Raw genomic sequence first — 19,078 nt, 5'->3', positions numbered from 1 at the left:
CACTTATATTATAATATTTGTATATATACCTACTGTGTATAGGTACGCAGCTTTATATACCTATAAGTATATAGGTATACGCTTATGATATAATATATTACGATGGTGATACAATATGGTAGCTAAGCATAAAAAATATTAAATCATTATGCATTCGGTGCTGCGATTTCTATGCATAATAATGTCGTGAATACGATTGTAACCATTCGATGAGCGTTCGAATCATCATTCGGTATACTCATATCGCACGCGTGCAGATACGACTCTAATATTATATAAATATTTCTTTCAAACGAATTCGCATATCGAACCATCGGATACCGAGGAATATACAAATATACAGCATTTATTTATTGTAAATAATAATAATAACAATAATAGGTAGGTATATTTCTATATTATATTATTATTATACGTTTTTACGGTTCGGCACGACGTCGGTTTCGCGTCGGTCGTGTCGGACGCCGCCGCCGGTGTAGAGTTTCGTACGAACGGGCCCGCCCACAAATGGTAACGGTGTATGGAAGGTCCTTGACAAAAACCTACGGGCCACAATATTATTTAAATTTAAACAAAAAAAAAAAACCATTATCATCGTCGTTTATGAATTAGTGATAACGGTTCTTCATTCTCTCATTAGTCATTACCGCATAGTCGATGTTCGTACTGCACTACTGCTCGTCGCTCTTAGTAGGTTCGCGCCGCTGTAGGTAGTCGGTGCTTTGCGCTGTGTTTTTTTTTCCCTTCCTGCCGACGCGAATGCCGACGATTAATAACCCGAATGATGTAGGCGTACTCGGAAAACGTCTTCCATGCGCTTTGAATCTTATTGTCTCGGCAACTCGTTTTGTGTCAGCCCGTGTCTGTGCACTCGTGATGTGAACGAAAAATACGGATCCCTCGAAATACCTAGGTAGCTGTGGCATGGAGTGTAAGTATCAATCATCACGCGCTGTTAACGCTGTCGAATGCGGATAATGGTCCGGTGAAAGACGCTTAATGCTTACTATTTTTGCAGCGTGTGTTCGTCGGAGACTATGACCGTTTCGCATAGGTAGTATAACTGTTTGATACCATCATGTTGATTGCATACTTGTTGTTCGTATCAACTCTGTTGTACGAATCCGCGATTTGCAACGCCAAGAAAGACTGTTACAAGAAATGCAAATGTCTCGGCTCGTATGTCGATTGTAGCAAAAAAATGATGAACACATTTCCAGAAGCGTTACCCCCGTGGATAGAAACTTTGTAAGTAAACCGAATTTCCGTCCAATACTAAACCATTTGTACACGATCTATCATTTGTATTGTTGGGAATTATCTATATAAGATTTATCTAAATTAATTATCTTTTAATGTATCTTGGTAATTCTGTTTTAATTTATCTAATATTTAGGATAGATAAAATATAGACTCATCTAAATAAATGTATGTAGATAATTTTAATATTATATGAGTTTTACAAAAAAATTACATTTTTATAAATTATATATTTATTTTAATCTTCATATTATATTACAAACATGAACTATGACTTATGAGACAAAAGCACTTAATCTGTGTCACAAATAAAACCAATGTTACTAAAATACTAATATAAAATAAGAAAATTTACAATATGTCTCGTTAAAATGTATGTGCAATGTGCGTTGTGCACTCCATGAGCCATAATGAAATATTTATTAATATCCAATCTATTTTAAAAATAAACCAATATTAAATTCATAGAGACCATGATATTTTAGATATTTAAATATTTTTAAAAAGTATATCGATACATACATGACACATGTACACGTGAAATGTAAATTGTCAATACTCGATAATCATGTTGTGCACTCAGTACTCAATAGACTAGTGGTTTTCAACCTTTTTGGGTCCACGGCTCCTTTTGATTTTGGAATCAAATATACGGTTAGGTTGATAGGTTGAACAACGGCTTCCATATGAATAATGATAATAATAGAAAAAAAATGTTTACAATTTTATTTTTTGTTAATACTACAAAATTGCGACTCCTTTGATAATAACCGACAACGCCCCTGGGAGCCATGACGTACTTGTTGAAAACCACTGCAGTAGACAATATTTAGTTCTGAGTTCAGTACATCACATATTTTGTGTTTTTAAATATGTGAAGTTAATAGCTCATCTTTGGGAATTGGTAGATTACGAGTGGCTATAAGTGCAAATATAAACATTTGACAAGATTTATTTAGAACTAATATGTTTCTTGTATGTGAAATAATATTATAAATTAATATATTTTTCTTTATTAATTTTTATTAAAATGTATGATTGGTATAAATGTTAAAATGTGCTATGATGTTTCATTTTTTATGTATTCTAAAAAATAATTAAAATATTTATAGTATGATTAAAATAAAAGGTAATCAGCACAATCCATTGTTATCATATAATTACTTGTTATGCCATTATGGCATTATAAATCTATACGATTCAAATTCAAATAAATGTAAAACATAGTATTCATGTATATTTTTATCTGGATGAATGTATTATTATCTTTATTTAGATAAATTTCCTTTATGTTAACTATATTATTATCTAGATCAGCAGTTACAAACTATTAGGCGCAAGCACTGAACAGGGGAGGCGTAATGTAAATATTGATATTGTTTACACAATTCTATCATAGTATTATACACTAATAAAAAATTTATCATTTATTCAAGAGAGGCGCGATCATAGTTTTTTTATGCTCAGGGATGTATGAACCAAAAGGTTTGGGGATCTTTTATCTGGATAATATTTTGTTCAATAAATTTTAACTTTAGAGCTAATGTTTGTTAAGTCAAAATTAATTTTAAAAAGTAGGCTTATCTAAGTATGGTTACAAAAATAAGTATCGCTATTTAACAAAACAATTTTAACGTGAATAAGAGTACCGCTAAGATCAATTTCAAAATAATCTAAATCAAATCCAAATTTAGTGGTATAATTTGCTTGAAAAAAATATTACAATCGAGTCGCGATAACTCGAAAAAATTTAACAACTCAAATTTTTTTTATTCTCCAATAAATATAAATTATTTATAAATTAATATAGATTTATTTAATCTCGAGTTAGATATCTCGAAGCAAATCTTTATCTCCCTTCAACTTCGAGTTATCGCGACTTGACTGTACCATATATTATAGTATCAAATTTACTTTTTATTGTAATAACTAATCTAAATAATCAATGATTATTTTATCACAATATATATTTTATATACCTACAATATTTTAATTGTAAAATTTAATATTTTTATTTTCAGGGATTTGAGCTTAAATAAAATTGATGGAACTATGACAATCGATACTAATAGTTACTTACTTCTAACAACATTGTAAGTAATCAATATTAATATCTATTTAAATTGTGTAATGTATTATTTTATTAAGTAATAAATTGTAATACAAATATAAAATTCTTGTGTCATATGTATTGTATATACTCGTAGTTATAAAAACATTAAACATTTTTCATTAAGTGCTTTTGCAGTTTTGTCCCATTTTAGAGATTTCCATCACATTTTTTAAATGATTATATCATTTGATTTTACTAATGTTGTTTAAATCACCTGTTATTTTTTTTATTTATACATCAATAATTTAACTTCTATATTAGCTAATAATTTTGAATTATTATGTCTATAAGCATTTGAGGAATGTCTAGTAAACATTATTACCATCTCAATTACTCAATTTTACGGCTTTTTATTTACTAATTATATAACTATTATAATTTCTATCATAGATGTAATTAGGGAGGGGGCACCCTCCACCTATTAAGCATCTCCTATATATTTAATTTAACTCAAGAGTTTGCAACAGTCCTTAACATTATCAATTTACTTCTAACAATTATTTTTTTTAATTGATCAGAAATAATATAACCAGAATAGAAAATATAACTGTAATGGCTATAATATATTTATTCTGTTTTTTCATAGGTCATACTTGCTTGTACCCATTGTACTATTATCTAAACTAAAATATTAAGACTAATTATGTTCAATATTCAACAAATTATTATAAATCCAATAATTTACTTTTTTGTATTTTTAGGAAACTTACTAAAAACTCAATCTCATCTTTTCCAATATTTGTGAACAAATCAAATATCAATAATTTAAATTTGTAAGTTTAATTTTGTTATAACTTATCAAAAGTTATATTATAATATTAATATTAAATTATTTTTAAATTTTACAGAGCACATAATAAAATAGAAAAATTGGAGGCTTTAGAGAATTTACCTAGCTTAAAAAATTTAGACATGAATAAAAATAAATTGGTATTTTTGGATGATAATTCTTTTCCGCAGTCTCCACATTTAAAAATACTGTTAGTAAACATTAAACATATTTGTTATTAATAATAAAATATATATTTTATGGAATCTATTGTATATTTTATTCATTTTTTAGAAATCTAAACAATAATTTAATCACCAACTTAAGTGCAAATTGCTTGGACTCATTGACAAATTTAGTAGAATTGAAAATATCTCATAATAAGCTCAACAATCTACCTGGAGGATTATTCAAAAAACTTAAAAACCTTGAATTACTGTAAGTACCTATTGATTATATATTTATATATACATACTTTTTTTTAACTATAACATTAATTACAATAAACATTTGTTATTTTTAGCGATTTAAGTAGAAATCACATAACTGTCATTCATGGTTTATTATTTATGGACTTAGTGAATTTGAAAACAATGATACTTCGACAAAATCAAATTGAAGATTTACAAGATGGATCATTTTTTGGTTTGATAAATTTACAATCATTGTATGTTTATTTATATTTATATGATATAATATATAAGACTGACAACATAATTAAATTGTTTTTGTAACCTTTTTTTTATAATTTTAGACATTTAGAAGAAAATAATTTGAGCAAAATATCCAAAGGCTGGTTATATGGACTGAATTCACTTGTCTATTTAAATATAAGTTATAACAGAATAGATCAAATCAAAAGTGGATGGGAATATTGTGCAGAGCTTGAAGAATTGTAAGTCGTTTATTCAATATTATATTTTGTTACAATAATTATTTTTGAATGTATAATATTAATAATACATTAGTAAAAACCATGATATTTATATTTTAATTAATGCGCAAATGTTCCATTTTATTTATTTAGGGATTTATCCTACAATAAACTACAGTACATTGAAAAAAGTAATCTAGAAAATTTAAGAAAATTACAAAAATTACATTTAAATAACAATAGATTATCATTCATTGAAGAGGGATCATTCAATAATACACCTATGATACGATTACTGTAAGTTATATTTATATAGCTAATATATACCTAATAATAATGTTAAATCAATAGTATCTACTATAAAATGTTGTAAGAAATTTATTTAGGATATTAATTTATGGAAAATTAGTTTTATAACAACATTAAACTATTTATTTCTCAAATCTTTCCATTAATAAATAAACTAACATTATATTTTTATTTTATTTTGTATTTAAATTTTTTTTTTTATTCAGCTATCTAATTTGTTACTATTATACAAATTATTATTCTTTATTTATTAAATATAATATGTGAAACATATTTATTTTATAAAACTATATTTACTTTTTTTAGTCAAATGGATCACAACTATTTGTCATGGCTTATTGAAGATGCAAAAGAAACTTTTATTGGTCTAAGAAATTTGAAAAAATTAAGTTTAGCTAATAACAAAATATTATTCATTAAAAAAGAAGCATTCTCTGGTTTAGACAACCTAGATGAATTAAATTTACTTCAAAATAATGTCCTAGAAATTCAGGATGAAGCATTCAAATATATGCCTAATCTTGAATATCTATATTTAAATAGTTCTTCACTTGTATGTGACTGCTCTATGTCATGGCTTAAACAACCAAATATAATTGAAAATTTACCATTTGATTACATAAATGCATTTTGTGGCTTCCCAGAAAAAAATAAAGGAAAAAATTTGAAAGAAATATCCTTAACAGACTTCTCATGTCGTAAGTATTAATGATTTTAATCTTTTATTACCATGCTAATTTATAATTATTTTAGTTGAGAACAGTCCAAAACCCATGATAATATTCCATCCTGAATCAAAAATGGTTCTTGAAAGGCAAAACATTACCTTAAAATGTGGGGTAAATTCTTCATCAACTGAAAAAATTAATTTTGTCTGGAAAAAAGATAACCACGATTTGGAATCGATTTCTACAAACCATTACTCAACTTTTGAGTTTAATGGTATGACACAATTTTCTATTTTAAACTTGTATAATATATCAATGTCACAAAGTGGTAAATATCAATGTGTTGCTTCTAACGAATTTGGTATTACTTATTCTAATCGTTCGGTTTTATCAGTTGTTGGTAAGTACAAAATGGATTTAACATAATAATAATTGAATATTTATTTTATTTTTTATTTTTAGTTTATCCATTTTTTGCTAAAGTCCCCGGAAATAGTTCGGTAAAGACTGGCCTTACTGCTAAGTTAGAATGTGCTGCAAATGGATATCCAGCTCCTCAAATATCTTGGCAAAAAGATGGGGGAACTGATTTTCCAGCAGCACAAGAACGCCGTATGAAAGTCATGGCTAGGGATGATGTATTTTTAATTGTTGATGTAAAATTAGTTGACATGGGCATATATAGCTGTACTGCCAAAAATGTTGCTGGTATGATAGCTGCAAATGCAACACTTAATGTTTTAGGTATAAAAATACTGTTATAATTATTTTTTTTATAGTTACATTTCTTTTTGTACATTGTTATTTATTATTATTTAATGATTTTTATCACAGAACCCCCATGGTTTAAAAGTGAAATGTCCAACAAACAAGTTAGGGTTGGCGAAGAAGTCGTTTTAGAGTGTTTAAGTTATGGATCTCCAAAACCAAAAATAAAATGGATGAAAGATGGCATTTCTCTTACCTTGAGTAATAGACACTTTTTTACCGCCGAGAATCAACTTTTAGTTATAATGGAAGCAAATACAGATGACTCTGGCACGTATCAATGTGAAATAACTAATTCTTTAGGAGTTAATAGTCAAAAAGTTGATGTTCTAGTTATGCCATGTAAATATTATTTTATATGTATTTAGTTTTTTCTTGAATATTATGTTTCTATTAAAAATAAGATTGAACGCATAAAATAAAAAGTAAAAATAATGTCAAATTAAAAACAGAATTACTAATAATAGTTGTTAAGGGGAAGCCCACATATGTTGTTTCAGTCCCACACTCCTATATAACACTTAGGTTTAACAGAATCTATTGTATGCTGTTAACTTTAATATAATGGTCAATAATTTATCTATTATCTAACTTAAAGATAGGAAATAATATTATCTAGGGCATTTTATAAGTTTTCATTCATATTTTAATTTTATAGTGAGTTATAGCTATATAAAATATTACAACTATAAAATGTTCATAACTTAGTAACTTACTTAAAATTACAATATTAAACAAATCAAATGAGATGCCCTAGATAATATTCTTACCTATTAGTTTTATAACATATAAATTGACCCTAATATAGTGACTACACTAAATATATTTTCCTGAATTTAAATTTGTTATTTTGCACATTAGTATAATGGAAAGAACATATATTAAATAATATATAATTTTTTTTTTTGTTACATAAAATATTAAATTTCATTAAAAATAAATAATATTTTTATTTATAAATATTACTAACATTTAAATAGATATTTTATCAATTATATACTCAGTTATTAACATTTTATCTTTAAACAAATTCAATTTTCTTTTAAACATACAATTATATGTCATAATATTAAAATAAACAACCCAATTATTGTTATAATACATAAAATTGTTTAATATTATAAAGAAGTATTTAACTACTCCGTATACAATCTATAGATTATTTATATATTTCGTGAATAATATTAGTTTTTATAATTTTTTATTTACTGAAGTCTAACTATTCTTACAGTTATATTTCCTCTCCTAGTAAAATAAAAAATATCACAATTTTAAAGATGAAATCTTAGGTAGATTAAATAAATTACTCAACAATTTTCAAAATAATGCAACATATTTATTATTTATATTCTAAAATTATTGTATTAATAATAAATAAAAATAAAAATGTATATTATAGGTATTATTTGTATAATAAAAACATAATATAAATAATATTATTACATTTTATTATAAATATTACATATGCTATTTAAGATTTTGTTGTTTCAATTAAATTTAAAATTTTCTAGTGTATCGGAGTTTAATTCATGAATATACCCTCGGAGTGGTTGTCATTGTTATAATTATGTGCATTATAATTATATCAGCAATTTGGGTATTATTTGTGTATAGAGCAAAACGCCCTTCATCAAATTTAATCAATAGTGCCGATAATAAATCATTGGATTCTTCAAACAGCAAAGATAGTGGTACTGGTGAATCCACTAAAAGAAGTCAAGAACAATTATTTAATGAAAGTAAATGAACTACATTTTTAAAAATTAATTAAATTACTAAAAATTTAATTTTCAATTATTATAGGTTTGAATGCGTGTCAAAAGATGAATAATAATGTAGGCAATTTATCACCTGAAATAAATTTGCCGCTACTAACACATGCTTCTGTTATTCTTGGCGAAAATTCTGTCAAGTATAAGCATTCACATACAGCTTCTCCTGTCCAATTATCAACTACAGAAACACATGAAACTGTTGAAGACCAAATAAAATGTGTTAAAACCTCTGAAAAACCATGTTCTATACCAGTTCCACTGCCAAACGAGACTCAGGATTTACCTCCAATTGTTCAACAGTCAAGTTCCCATGTTTGCTTGCATGATCCAACTGTTGACCCTTGTTAATTCATCGTTTAATCTTTTTATTTTTTTTATCTGCCAATAGTATTATGTAAAATGTATATATATTTTTTCTACTATTATTCCAAGATTAATAGTAACCTATGATAGTAAGCCTGTGAGACTTGGTCCATAAAAAAAAAAGATAACAAAAAAACTTGTGATATAGGAAATAAAGTCTTAAAAACATTTATGGACCGGTATATAGTATTTACCCAGGAACATACAAATAAATATATAATGAATAGTTGTATTCTCTTTAAGAGAAACTCAATATACTTATATTTGCAAGATTTAAATTCTTAGAATGGCTAGGACATCTATAAAGAGCCAATGAGGTTGTATAAAAATGTTCTATTAGTAAAATATAAACAAGAAAAGATCACTTGGTAGACCAAGAACCAAATGGAAAGATACTGTAGAAAAAAATATGAAATTAATAAATGGAAATGCAACAATAGAGTGGACTTCAGATAGAGAAAAATGGAAAAACTTATTAGTGATAGCACAATTCTTCAATGGATCGTTAAGCTGTTGGTTATGATTATTATTCCAACTTAATCCTACTTAGATATTATTGAAATATCAAAATGGTTCCTGTATTTAATTTTTGTTTTTAATAGTTTTAAGATTTTTTTATTTGAAATATTAACAAGATAATGTAATAACTTCTATTTTCTTTAAACCTTTGACATGAGTTATTTAAAATGATTTGTATTTATTGCGGTTATCATTTCCATAAGCTAACTCGATTATAAAAATTAATTTACTGTTAGAATGCTTTCAATATTCTACATGTATTGTTATTAAACTTTGTATGACTATTAATAGCATGTACATAAATATTTAAATATCTATTAATTGTTAATTAACAATTTAATTACCTACTACTAAATTGTAACACAATACAGTCAATTCTTGATTATACCTGAGCTGATTATCTGCGGTCTTCCGCAAAACTATGAGAAATTATGTATCCATATATCTTATAAAACAAATTAAAGAATATCTCTTAATACTGATGACAATGCCCCGTTCCATCCAGGGGTTTTTTGATATTTGGAAATGGACATACTTTTTATCAAGTTTTGCCTCCAACATGAGAATTTGCTCATTATTGTCGTGCCACCCTAATCAAGAGTTTACTGTATCTATTTTTATTTATATTGTTACATCTTATGTTTTATAATTTTTATATGTATTATATTATAAATAATGATCTCACTACAAATATTGTTACAATAAAACTGCTCGTATTTTGTACTACTTAATTAAATAATAATAATAACAAATAAAATACAATGTTTGATAATATTTTAATTGTTTATTTATTTTTAATTTCTATTTAGTTAAAAAAAAATGGATCAATAACCATCAAAGTTTGTTTAACCTTTAACAACTAATGGTAAACTGGCCAGATGTTTAAGTGTGCTAGTGTTCTGTAGTACGCCGAACTGGAAGCCACTGAACATTTGACAATATTACTAATACATTTATTTTAAATACTAAGAAGTTTTAAACTGCCACTATTGAGCCAATAGGAATAAGTAATAACATATTATGTTCATGCTTGATTCATACAATTTATATAAAAAAAAAAATAGGAATGTATTACTTAGGTAGAAATTTATCAAGTGTATTCTCGTATCATCCATGTTTTTGAATTAAGCCATGCTAAATTATAAGATTAATGTCTGATAAAAATATTTACCAATTGCCAGATTTTAAAATTAATGAAGAACAAATCTTTATTAAAATACAGAAATGACTTTCAATTTGAAGCTTATAATATGACTTTTAGTCCTTTGTCTTGAATTTATATACTTTTTGATCTCATTTTTTCATATTTTAGTTTTAAACTGCCATTAATTATTTTAATTATTGTAAATTCTTATTCTTTGAAAGCAAAATTTTCTAAAATTGTTTTTAATAAATATTATCCACTATCACTATTTTAATTTAGTGATGCTCGGGATACTTAAAAAAATATATTTTTAATTTATTAAGACTATTATTTAAGTTGAGTAGTCTAGTTAAAAAAATTTTTTTTGAATTCCTAAAAATCTTAAACTAACATAATAAACGTATTTAAATAACTATAAAAGTTGATCATGTTGATTATATTTTTCAAGCCAGAATGTGCGATCAATGTTGAGATTTTCAATTTTGTGTCACTATTTTATAATTCATGATCAGACAAAATAACCATACTATAGATATGTATACTAATAAGTAATAACATACAAATACTTGTAATACTAACCCTATACATTTTATTTTAAGAATGTCTACATCATTGATACCAGCTTTAAAGAACAGATTAAGCCTAAGTCATTTTTTCAATCTTTTTATTGACTATATTTAGTAACTCTACTTATCAGATTATTAAACTACATCTTTTCTGAAAATATATTTAGTGTTTGGAGTTATAGTATTAAATATTTTATAATTATTTATTATTTATGTAAAAAGGTTAATTGTTAACATAAGTTTTGTTATATTTGTAAACCAATTTTTATTTAGAATTTATTAAAATCAACAACTAAAGTCTTGAGTATATGATGCAATCACTGCTATAATCACAATAAAATATTTAGTATATTTTTGACCCTAAAGACTTTATCATTTTTATTTTAGATTTGAGTATACTACCTAATAAAATATGTACGTAAAACCTAACTGGAAAAAAATTCCTTTTAAAATCATTAAATAAAAAGTCTGGTATAGAATGGGTTTGGGCCGTTATATTTGTAATATACCTCCCAGTCCTCTACTATTAACTACCGTTGAGGAAATGAACAAATTTTTTTTTTTCTAGGAAAAAGAACAAAATTTTTCATTCCTTTCGAGTTTCAATTCACACAGATATTTAAGTAATTGAAATTAAAATACATTTTTAAAAGTTCATTCAGATGTTATGAAAATATTATAGAGAACAATACATCAGTCATCAATGCATCAATGTTCTCAAGTGCTCCTGTCAAGAGATTGTTTCTACTGAATCCAATGTAATGACCATTAAACGTTACAGACTAGGGGATGAATTATTTATGAGAAATTATTCTTTTAAAATAGAACAAAATTACTTTATAGTCTATTTATTATTTATATCTAATATTAATTTATATTATTTAAAAAATAATGATTAAAAGAAAAAACTACATTCAATATTATATATCCTTTAACTAAAATAACTAAATAGTAAATTGCAATTATATTGTTGAAATTTCAACAAAAATAAATAAATTTTATTTTTACCCAATTCTGTTAAAAATATTTAAATATCAATTTTTTTCTACAATCGAGTAGTACAATGGTTATATGTAGGATTAAAAATACTCTACAGTATACTGTTTTTGAAACCATATTTCTTTTTAACCCGGATCATTTTCAAATAATAGACCCCCACTATTAATACGAATAAAATACAAAATTATATCTAAATTAATTGCTTAATCTAAAAATATAATAATATTGGCAATCACTTATTATCATAGACATATACATATATATATACGGATCTATATCCGTGCTGGTGAATAATCAAAATTCCACTGTATATAAATATATTACGGGTAGAGAACAAAATTCGAGTAATGTGAATACTACCCATGTCTATTGGAAAGTAAAAATATTATTTGTAAAATGTTTATTTTGTACATTATCTACCATCTACCTCTGAGTGAATAAAGTATTTTGATAGAATAAAATAAATAAATTCCCACCATGCAATGTTGGTAATACAATTAGATTCAAATTATCAAAAGTAGACAGAAGTTAGTAATCTACAGAATATACTTTTTGCAATTTTGTTTTTTGGAGATAGTTAATACTATATACTCTCACAAATAAAAATGGCACTCTTCTTCAACTTTATTTAAGAAATTTTCTGTATGTTCTGACTGAACCATTAATAGATATTTTAGATGTGTTGGTAACAAAAAAATCTTTGCGTAAAATAGCTAATGCACAATTTCTTTCCAGTGGTCAGTTTTAAAAAATTTCTGTATATAAGTAAATGTTTATCAAATAAATGGAAATTTAGGGGGACAATTTGCAACTCCAAAAATCACCAGAGTTTGAATTGTTCCAATAAATAATAATAAAGTAATGATATCTAATTTACTTGATAGATAATTATTTTTCGATTATGATTTTGTTTTTTCTACTACATATTTATCTACACAGCACAAGGGATACATTATACTGTTCATATGGATAAGCTGTTCAAACCCGGGGAATGTATACACAAGATACAACCCATTTTCGTAGTCTACCCATAACATATATATCACATAAAATGAAATTTAGTAAAATAGTTGGAAGAATAGTTTTTTTTTATTTCTTGAATACTAAATAAATATTACTGCAAGTTATTCATTGTTTAAGTTGTAAGTATTAAGATATTTTATTATAACTTTATATTACAAAGGATATATTAAAGTTAAATTTAATTCAGATAGTTTTCTTGTTTTATCCTTTAGATGAAGTCATATTTTGTATTAATGTAATGTTTTCTCCTTTCAATAATATGCGGCCAACAGGTTTGCGCGAGTCAACTTTAGTATTAACTTCACAAGCTTCGTCCAAGACCAGATTCATGTATTCATCAAAACCCACGATATGTCCTTCAATCCTCAAATGTATTTTTTCCTGAAGCCACACCTATGATTGAAATGCATAATTAAATTTATAGTGTCATTTATAATTTTTTGTAAGGAGCAGATATCTAAATAGTTTTAGGTATTATTGAAAACTAAACCTAGGATGTATAAAAAAAAAGGTTATGTTGGTTGTTGAGTTACTATCAACTTTAAGTACTGACCAGGATATTTTTGAATATTAAACAACTTTTTTTTTGTACTTTAACAAATTATTTTTTTCATTGAGAAAAACAATCTTTAATGTTTTAATTGCTATAGAATTAACAAAGTGGAACTATATATTTTAATATAGGCTATTGCAACTTAAAAATAAATATATTTCTCATTAAAAAAAAAAATTTGGTTGTTTATTATTAATTAATTTAGTTATTTTGACAATTTTATTTGGTTCTTGTTGACTTGAAAGTTTTTAAAACTTATTATTGGACCAAAAAAATAATATAGTTTAAGTATTGCACAATAATACACGTTATACAAGCTAGTTTGATTTGAACAATAAATTATGGTCAGCCAGTAGTATTTAATTATAATAGAATATTAAAATTTTTAGTACAATTATTGACTATGATAAAATACACATCCAATAGATTCTATGTTTGGGAAAAATTTGATAGATAATTAATTATTGTGTCGATTATGGAATTAAATGTATTTAGATAAAAATAATATTAATTATAATTTTTGATTATATTCGGTTTACACTTAACCAAAACATTTACAAGGTACACTGAGACAACTGACACTAGTTATAAACCTTGTTTCGTTGTAACAGGACGTATGGTAAGCTTTTTCCATACGAAAAATTTATTTGACATCTGCTCCCGTGAATACGCCACTACTGAAATATGTTAATTCACTATATTTGAATAACTTACTTGTACTTTAGCACGATTTTGCAAGTGTCGGAAGATAAGGTTAATGGGCTGTACCATAACCTTCTGTACTTTTTGAGGAACTTTATACATTTTACTTTTTAGAAATAATTCGTTTTAAAAATAAAAACTTGTAAAATTCAGTAATTTGTAAATACTCAACTGTATTATTTAGCGTCAATAAATGGCACCGCACAAAATTATGATAACTTGTTGTTTGGGGTTAGCATTTAAATTGTTAATACGAGTATCACGGCTGTATACATAAACTAAAAATATCGTTTCTTCCAGGGGATTAGTTAGCTCGGCCTGTTATCTGTTCAACAGAAAATATACAGAATAGAATATAGATTGACGTGTTGACAGTTGGAAAGGACTGCCGCAGCATTTTTAAAATTCATTATTATATTACATTCAATAATAAATAATTTTATTAATTTTAACCATAGAACATGATCCATATCATAGAACATGTTCTATGACAATATTTACAGAACTAAAAATAACATCAACGTAACCAATGTCACTACATATGTGTATTATGGTATGTACACAATACTTCACATAGACCTATGATGCTACTCTGCCCCACATGTATTGTTTGCATTTCATAAACAATACAAACGTAAAACATGACAGATTTTCTTACAGTAGAACACTAGAACCGACATTGTATTATTGCAAGTTATAAGTTTTTTTTATATTTAATACTCATTAATTGCTTAAAAATTAAAATCTTTTAAAAACCGACGACCTATAACATTCTTACCTTAGAGATAATTGGTCAATTTACTCTAATATTAAAGTTAACGACAATTCGTTTTATTAAACGCTATTAAGTAAATATGTACTTTATACTTAGGAAAAAAATAATTCATTCCATGTTATGAACTTCTATTATTTTCTACTATACTACAAACTTGAAAGTACTTTTTGAAACAAATGAATCAAAACAAAATAGTACTGCTTGAATTCCATTAGAAATCTATTAACTATGAAGCACACGTTGTATGTTGAGATTACTACAATAATTTATCATGTTTATTTTTATTATCACTCAAGTTAATTGAGATTAGACCCAAGTTAAATAACTATTATATTGTTTACCTCTGTATTTCTATTCTTATACAACATTGTATTTGTTAATTCTGTGATATTATGCAAGTAAAATGCCTATTTATTTAATATTATAGTTAATAAAAACTACATTATAAATAAAAAGCGAGGGGAGTTCAGTTAACCATTAAAATGAATATGATATAAAAAAATGTAATGCATTAAATATATTTGAATAATAAAAAAAATAATCTATGTATCTTTTCAGTTTATATAATATATAAAATCTAATTCATTTTAAAATGGTTATTAACTTTTTACTAGTTTTGAAATAATCTAAAAAATTTAGAAAAATAATATTTAATTATTTAAGTTATAAAATCATTACTTAAAAATAATAATTAAATGTTGGAAATAAACTTATCTTGCTAATGTGACGTGCATGTTATATTCAACTTGAAAACAAAAATAAATTAGCATCTTTTTTTAACAAATCTTAAAAAGTATTTCAAAAAAATTTAAAAAAAAGATAAGTAAAAATAAATTTAAACATGTAAAATATGTAAATAAATTATCATATAAACTTGATGACTACTGATTTTTTGTAGGTATAAGCAACTTATATAAGAATATTTTGAAACAATTAAAAAAAAATAATGATATTAAAAGTTTATCAAGAATAAAATAAAAATCATACTTTCACATTCAATGTATGAAAAACCTTGTAGGACTGTATAAAATATTCTACAGTAGTGGTTAAGTAAGATAAACAATATTATAAGTAGTGTTAGGAAACATCAATTTTTCATTTGATTAGTGATTAGATGATTAGTATATTAATTTAACATTTCAAACAAGATTAAACTGAATCATCATTTCCTACATAACCTCTTATTTTTTTATTTTTCTCTAATAACATTGTTCGGTTGTTCTTGACAACATCTGGTGGATTAAGTAAGTCTCCCTTGTAATCAATAACTTGCGACCGTGCTAAACGCCATTCCAACATCTCTGTTGAGAAATCTTCACAATTCCCCAACTCAGTAAAACCAACAATAAAATCTTTGGATATTGACAATAGTTGGTATGACACGAATCTTCATTCGTTCTGTCAGAAAAGGAAAACGTGTAACATTTAGTTTAACCAAACGTGTTTCTAAATGTTGTGCACACAATATTTTTAAATGATAAACAACAATTTTGCATCGAGTTGATCCATCTTTATAAAAGTGTAACACCATGTTTGGACTCAGTTTTGATTTTTCGAAGAAACTTTTTTCATCACTTAATTCTTCATATTCTCCATGTCCCTGAGAAACACATTTTATAGTTAAATAAATAATAAGCTGAATACCGTAAAAAATGCATGAAGGAAATGATGGCTAAGACTCAAGAAGCACCAGAATTTGGTAAAGTCTTGGATTTATTAACAGGGGATGACTTTTTAGTTGCCGTTGAGAATGAAAATCCCAATGTAACTGTGATTGTGCATGCTTATGAACACAATGTGCCAACATGTTCAATAATGAACTCATACTTGAAAGTTCTTTGTCATGAATTTCAAAAAACAAAAGTTTGTAAACTAATTGGTTCAAGTGCTGGTATGAGTTTAAACTTCAAAATGTGTGGTGTTCCAGCTTATTTGCATATAGAGCAGGACAACTTGTTGGAAACTTTGTGCGGATTACAGATGAACTTGGTGATGACTTTGTAAATAGGTACTTATTAATTAATAATTTGAACGAGTAGTTGTTCAGTTATTAAAATGTTTGTACTAAGGATATGTTTTTAAAAATGGTCTTACTAACACATTACATTTGTTGACATGGCACTGAATATATTATTATGATTAATCTATTATTACTTATGTGTTCATTGTCTATACCCAATGTTGTGTCAAACAAAGAACCTGTGCCTGACTTCCAGACACCATGAAGTGGGAATTTATCAGTCTGTTTCGACATATTGTTTTTAAGTATGTGTAAAATATATTTGTTTAACTGTTTTGCATCTAATATAGAAAAATAATAATTTTGTATATTAAATCTTGGTTAATTAATCTAATCTTATGATAAATTTACTATTATTTCCCATATTACATAAAATATACATCATTTTTAAAAACACAATACTTATAATTGTATGACATACCTAGTACACTAAATAATACTATATTCTATAGTTACCATTTTGTAAAAAAGTGTACATATCATCAGGTACAAAAACTTATGATCTTGTCCTTTGAATTCAAATAGATATTAATCATTATCAGTAGAGTTAAAATAATCTACCTATTTTTTTTTTGAGTTTTCTAACACAGATCATTCATTTAAAATTTTAAAAGATCATTTTTACCTAAATTTAATATGAGATAATAATCTAAAAGAGCTAGGGAGCCACGAAGTTTAGGAAAATTGCAACTAACCATAATTAAATGTTTAACATACAGAACACAATATGTCAATATAATAAGTTACTATAGCCATTATTGAGTCAAAACATACGTGTATTGTATAAATAGGTAGTTTAAAATTAATTTAAATTATTACAATATGTCATTGTGTATAGGAAAACGATATATCTAATGCCAAAAAGTTTAAATTTCCTACGAATAAGATTTAAAAAAGTTATATCAAAATAACTAGTAGGTACCTAATATGTAGGTATGTATATTTTAATTAAATAGGTAGAGTTTCGACACTCTTTTTAACTCAAAATAAATTTTGAATAAGTATATAATTTTTTATCAACATAATTAGTGTTTCCATTGTTGTTTCAACAATGAGTAAAATCAAAAACTTCAATAATTGTCTATAAATACCTCAAAATTAATTTAATACTCTAATATAATATCGTGAATAGATAATAACAATTTAATTAAAGATGGAATTTTTCAAATTTTTTTTCAAGAATTAAAAAAATTAACTCATATTGTTACTATGGTGTGAAAGGGACAACCAACGTCAAATTCAAATTGTTATTAGTCATGAAAAACGTGTGTAACCATACAGTCGTTTATACTCACTGATTTTTGTAAAATTATACACAATTCACTAATTAAAATGAAAGTAAAAATACAATATGCTTCGACCAAGAGATTTTACTGATTTTAGTAAATGATAAAAGAAAAAATATTGAAAAATTATTATTTAAATTAAAATAACAATATTATAAGTTAAAATACATAGGTTAGATTAGGTTAGGTAAATATTTTTATTAAAAACCCTGGAACTAAAAACAAAAACCAGCACGGCAGCATATTTATAATTGTAACTTGATAATTTTTTATTTAATATTATTGCTATATAAAAAAAAACCATCAAATAAATATTACTAAAATAATTGAGTATAGTTATAAATGTATGTTTAAATAAAACCTTTTAATCAATATTAAAATTTGTAACCTTTTCTGGTAATATTTGCAGAAACCTAAAAGTGTCATGTATAATATATTGTTCCATTTTAAATTATATTATAATTATTAAGCTTAAATATTATGTAATAATATAATAAAAGAAAATATATTTATATGGATAAGTATATTTATTTGATATATTTGTGTATGTAATAATATATATATATACAATATATTAAATCTAAAAAAATAG

At 25.2% G+C, this 19,078-nt stretch overlaps 4 protein-coding genes across 4 annotated transcripts; 2 read left to right on the top strand and 2 right to left on the bottom strand.

The window, feature by feature from the left end:
• Positions 1-512: 512 nt before the first annotated feature.
• Positions 513-10,192, top strand: LOC132924520 (leucine-rich repeats and immunoglobulin-like domains protein 3). The gene is made up of 15 exons (XM_060988885.1): positions 513-931; positions 1,019-1,248; positions 3,282-3,353; positions 4,075-4,146; positions 4,222-4,353; positions 4,437-4,580; positions 4,666-4,809; positions 4,897-5,037; positions 5,170-5,313; positions 5,632-6,023; positions 6,079-6,393; positions 6,456-6,737; positions 6,828-7,103; positions 8,273-8,500; positions 8,565-10,192. The coding sequence occupies exons 2-15, from the start codon at positions 1,079-1,081 to the stop codon at positions 8,882-8,884; spliced, it is 2,832 nt and encodes a 943-aa protein (XP_060844868.1). The 5' UTR covers positions 513-931; positions 1,019-1,078; the 3' UTR covers positions 8,885-10,192.
• Positions 9,362-17,445, top strand: LOC132925240 (phosducin-like protein). The gene is given in 4 exon segments (XM_060989650.1): positions 9,362-9,400; positions 16,825-17,113; positions 17,116-17,180; positions 17,377-17,445. Coding segments are annotated over 4 exon segments (462 nt in total).
• Positions 13,259-14,633, bottom strand: LOC132924521 (probable small nuclear ribonucleoprotein E). The gene is made up of 2 exons (XM_060988886.1): positions 14,418-14,633; positions 13,259-13,543 (listed from the first exon to the last, which is right to left on the bottom strand). Exons 1-2 carry the CDS (start codon positions 14,505-14,507, stop codon positions 13,352-13,354), a joined length of 282 nt encoding a protein of 93 aa, XP_060844869.1. The 5' UTR covers positions 14,508-14,633; the 3' UTR covers positions 13,259-13,351.
• On the bottom strand, positions 16,330-16,792 carry LOC132923856 (thioredoxin domain-containing protein 9-like; the record flags this gene model as incomplete). Its single annotated transcript, XM_060987831.1, is given in 2 exon segments — positions 16,330-16,546; positions 16,548-16,792. Coding segments are annotated over 2 exon segments (462 nt in total), but the record flags the coding sequence as incomplete, so codon positions are not given.
• Positions 17,446-19,078: the final 1,633 nt, after the last annotated feature.

The sequence above is a fragment of the Rhopalosiphum padi genome, chromosome 3 (assembly GCF_020882245.1).
Source record: "Rhopalosiphum padi isolate XX-2018 chromosome 3, ASM2088224v1, whole genome shotgun sequence".
Lineage (NCBI taxonomy): Eukaryota > Metazoa > Arthropoda > Insecta > Hemiptera > Aphididae > Rhopalosiphum > Rhopalosiphum padi.
Note: the sequence above shows the minus strand (reverse complement) of the source record. Positions and strands in the feature narration are given on the sequence as shown.

What these genes read in the sequence shown, in the direction of transcription:
- LOC132924520 (XM_060988885.1), top strand. Translation starts at nt 1,079, where the DNA reads ATGTTGATTGCATACTTGTTGTTCGTATCAACTCTGTTGTACGAATCC. An exon ending in CTTAAAAACCTTGAATTACT is followed by an intron (nt 4,581 to 4,665) that starts GTAAGTACCTAT and finishes TGTTATTTTTAG; the next exon opens with CGATTTAAGTAGAAATCACA. An exon ending in TTCGGTTTTATCAGTTGTTG is followed by an intron (nt 6,394 to 6,455) that starts GTAAGTACAAAA and finishes TTTTATTTTTAG; the next exon opens with TTTATCCATTTTTTGCTAAA.
- LOC132924521 (XM_060988886.1), bottom strand. Translation starts at nt 14,507, where the DNA reads ATGTATAAAGTTCCTCAAAAAGTACAGAAGGTTATGGTACAGCCCATT. An exon ending in AAAATCGTGCTAAAGTACAA is followed by an intron (nt 13,544 to 14,417) that starts GTAAGTTATTCA and finishes TTTCAATCATAG; the next exon opens with GTGTGGCTTCAGGAAAAAAT.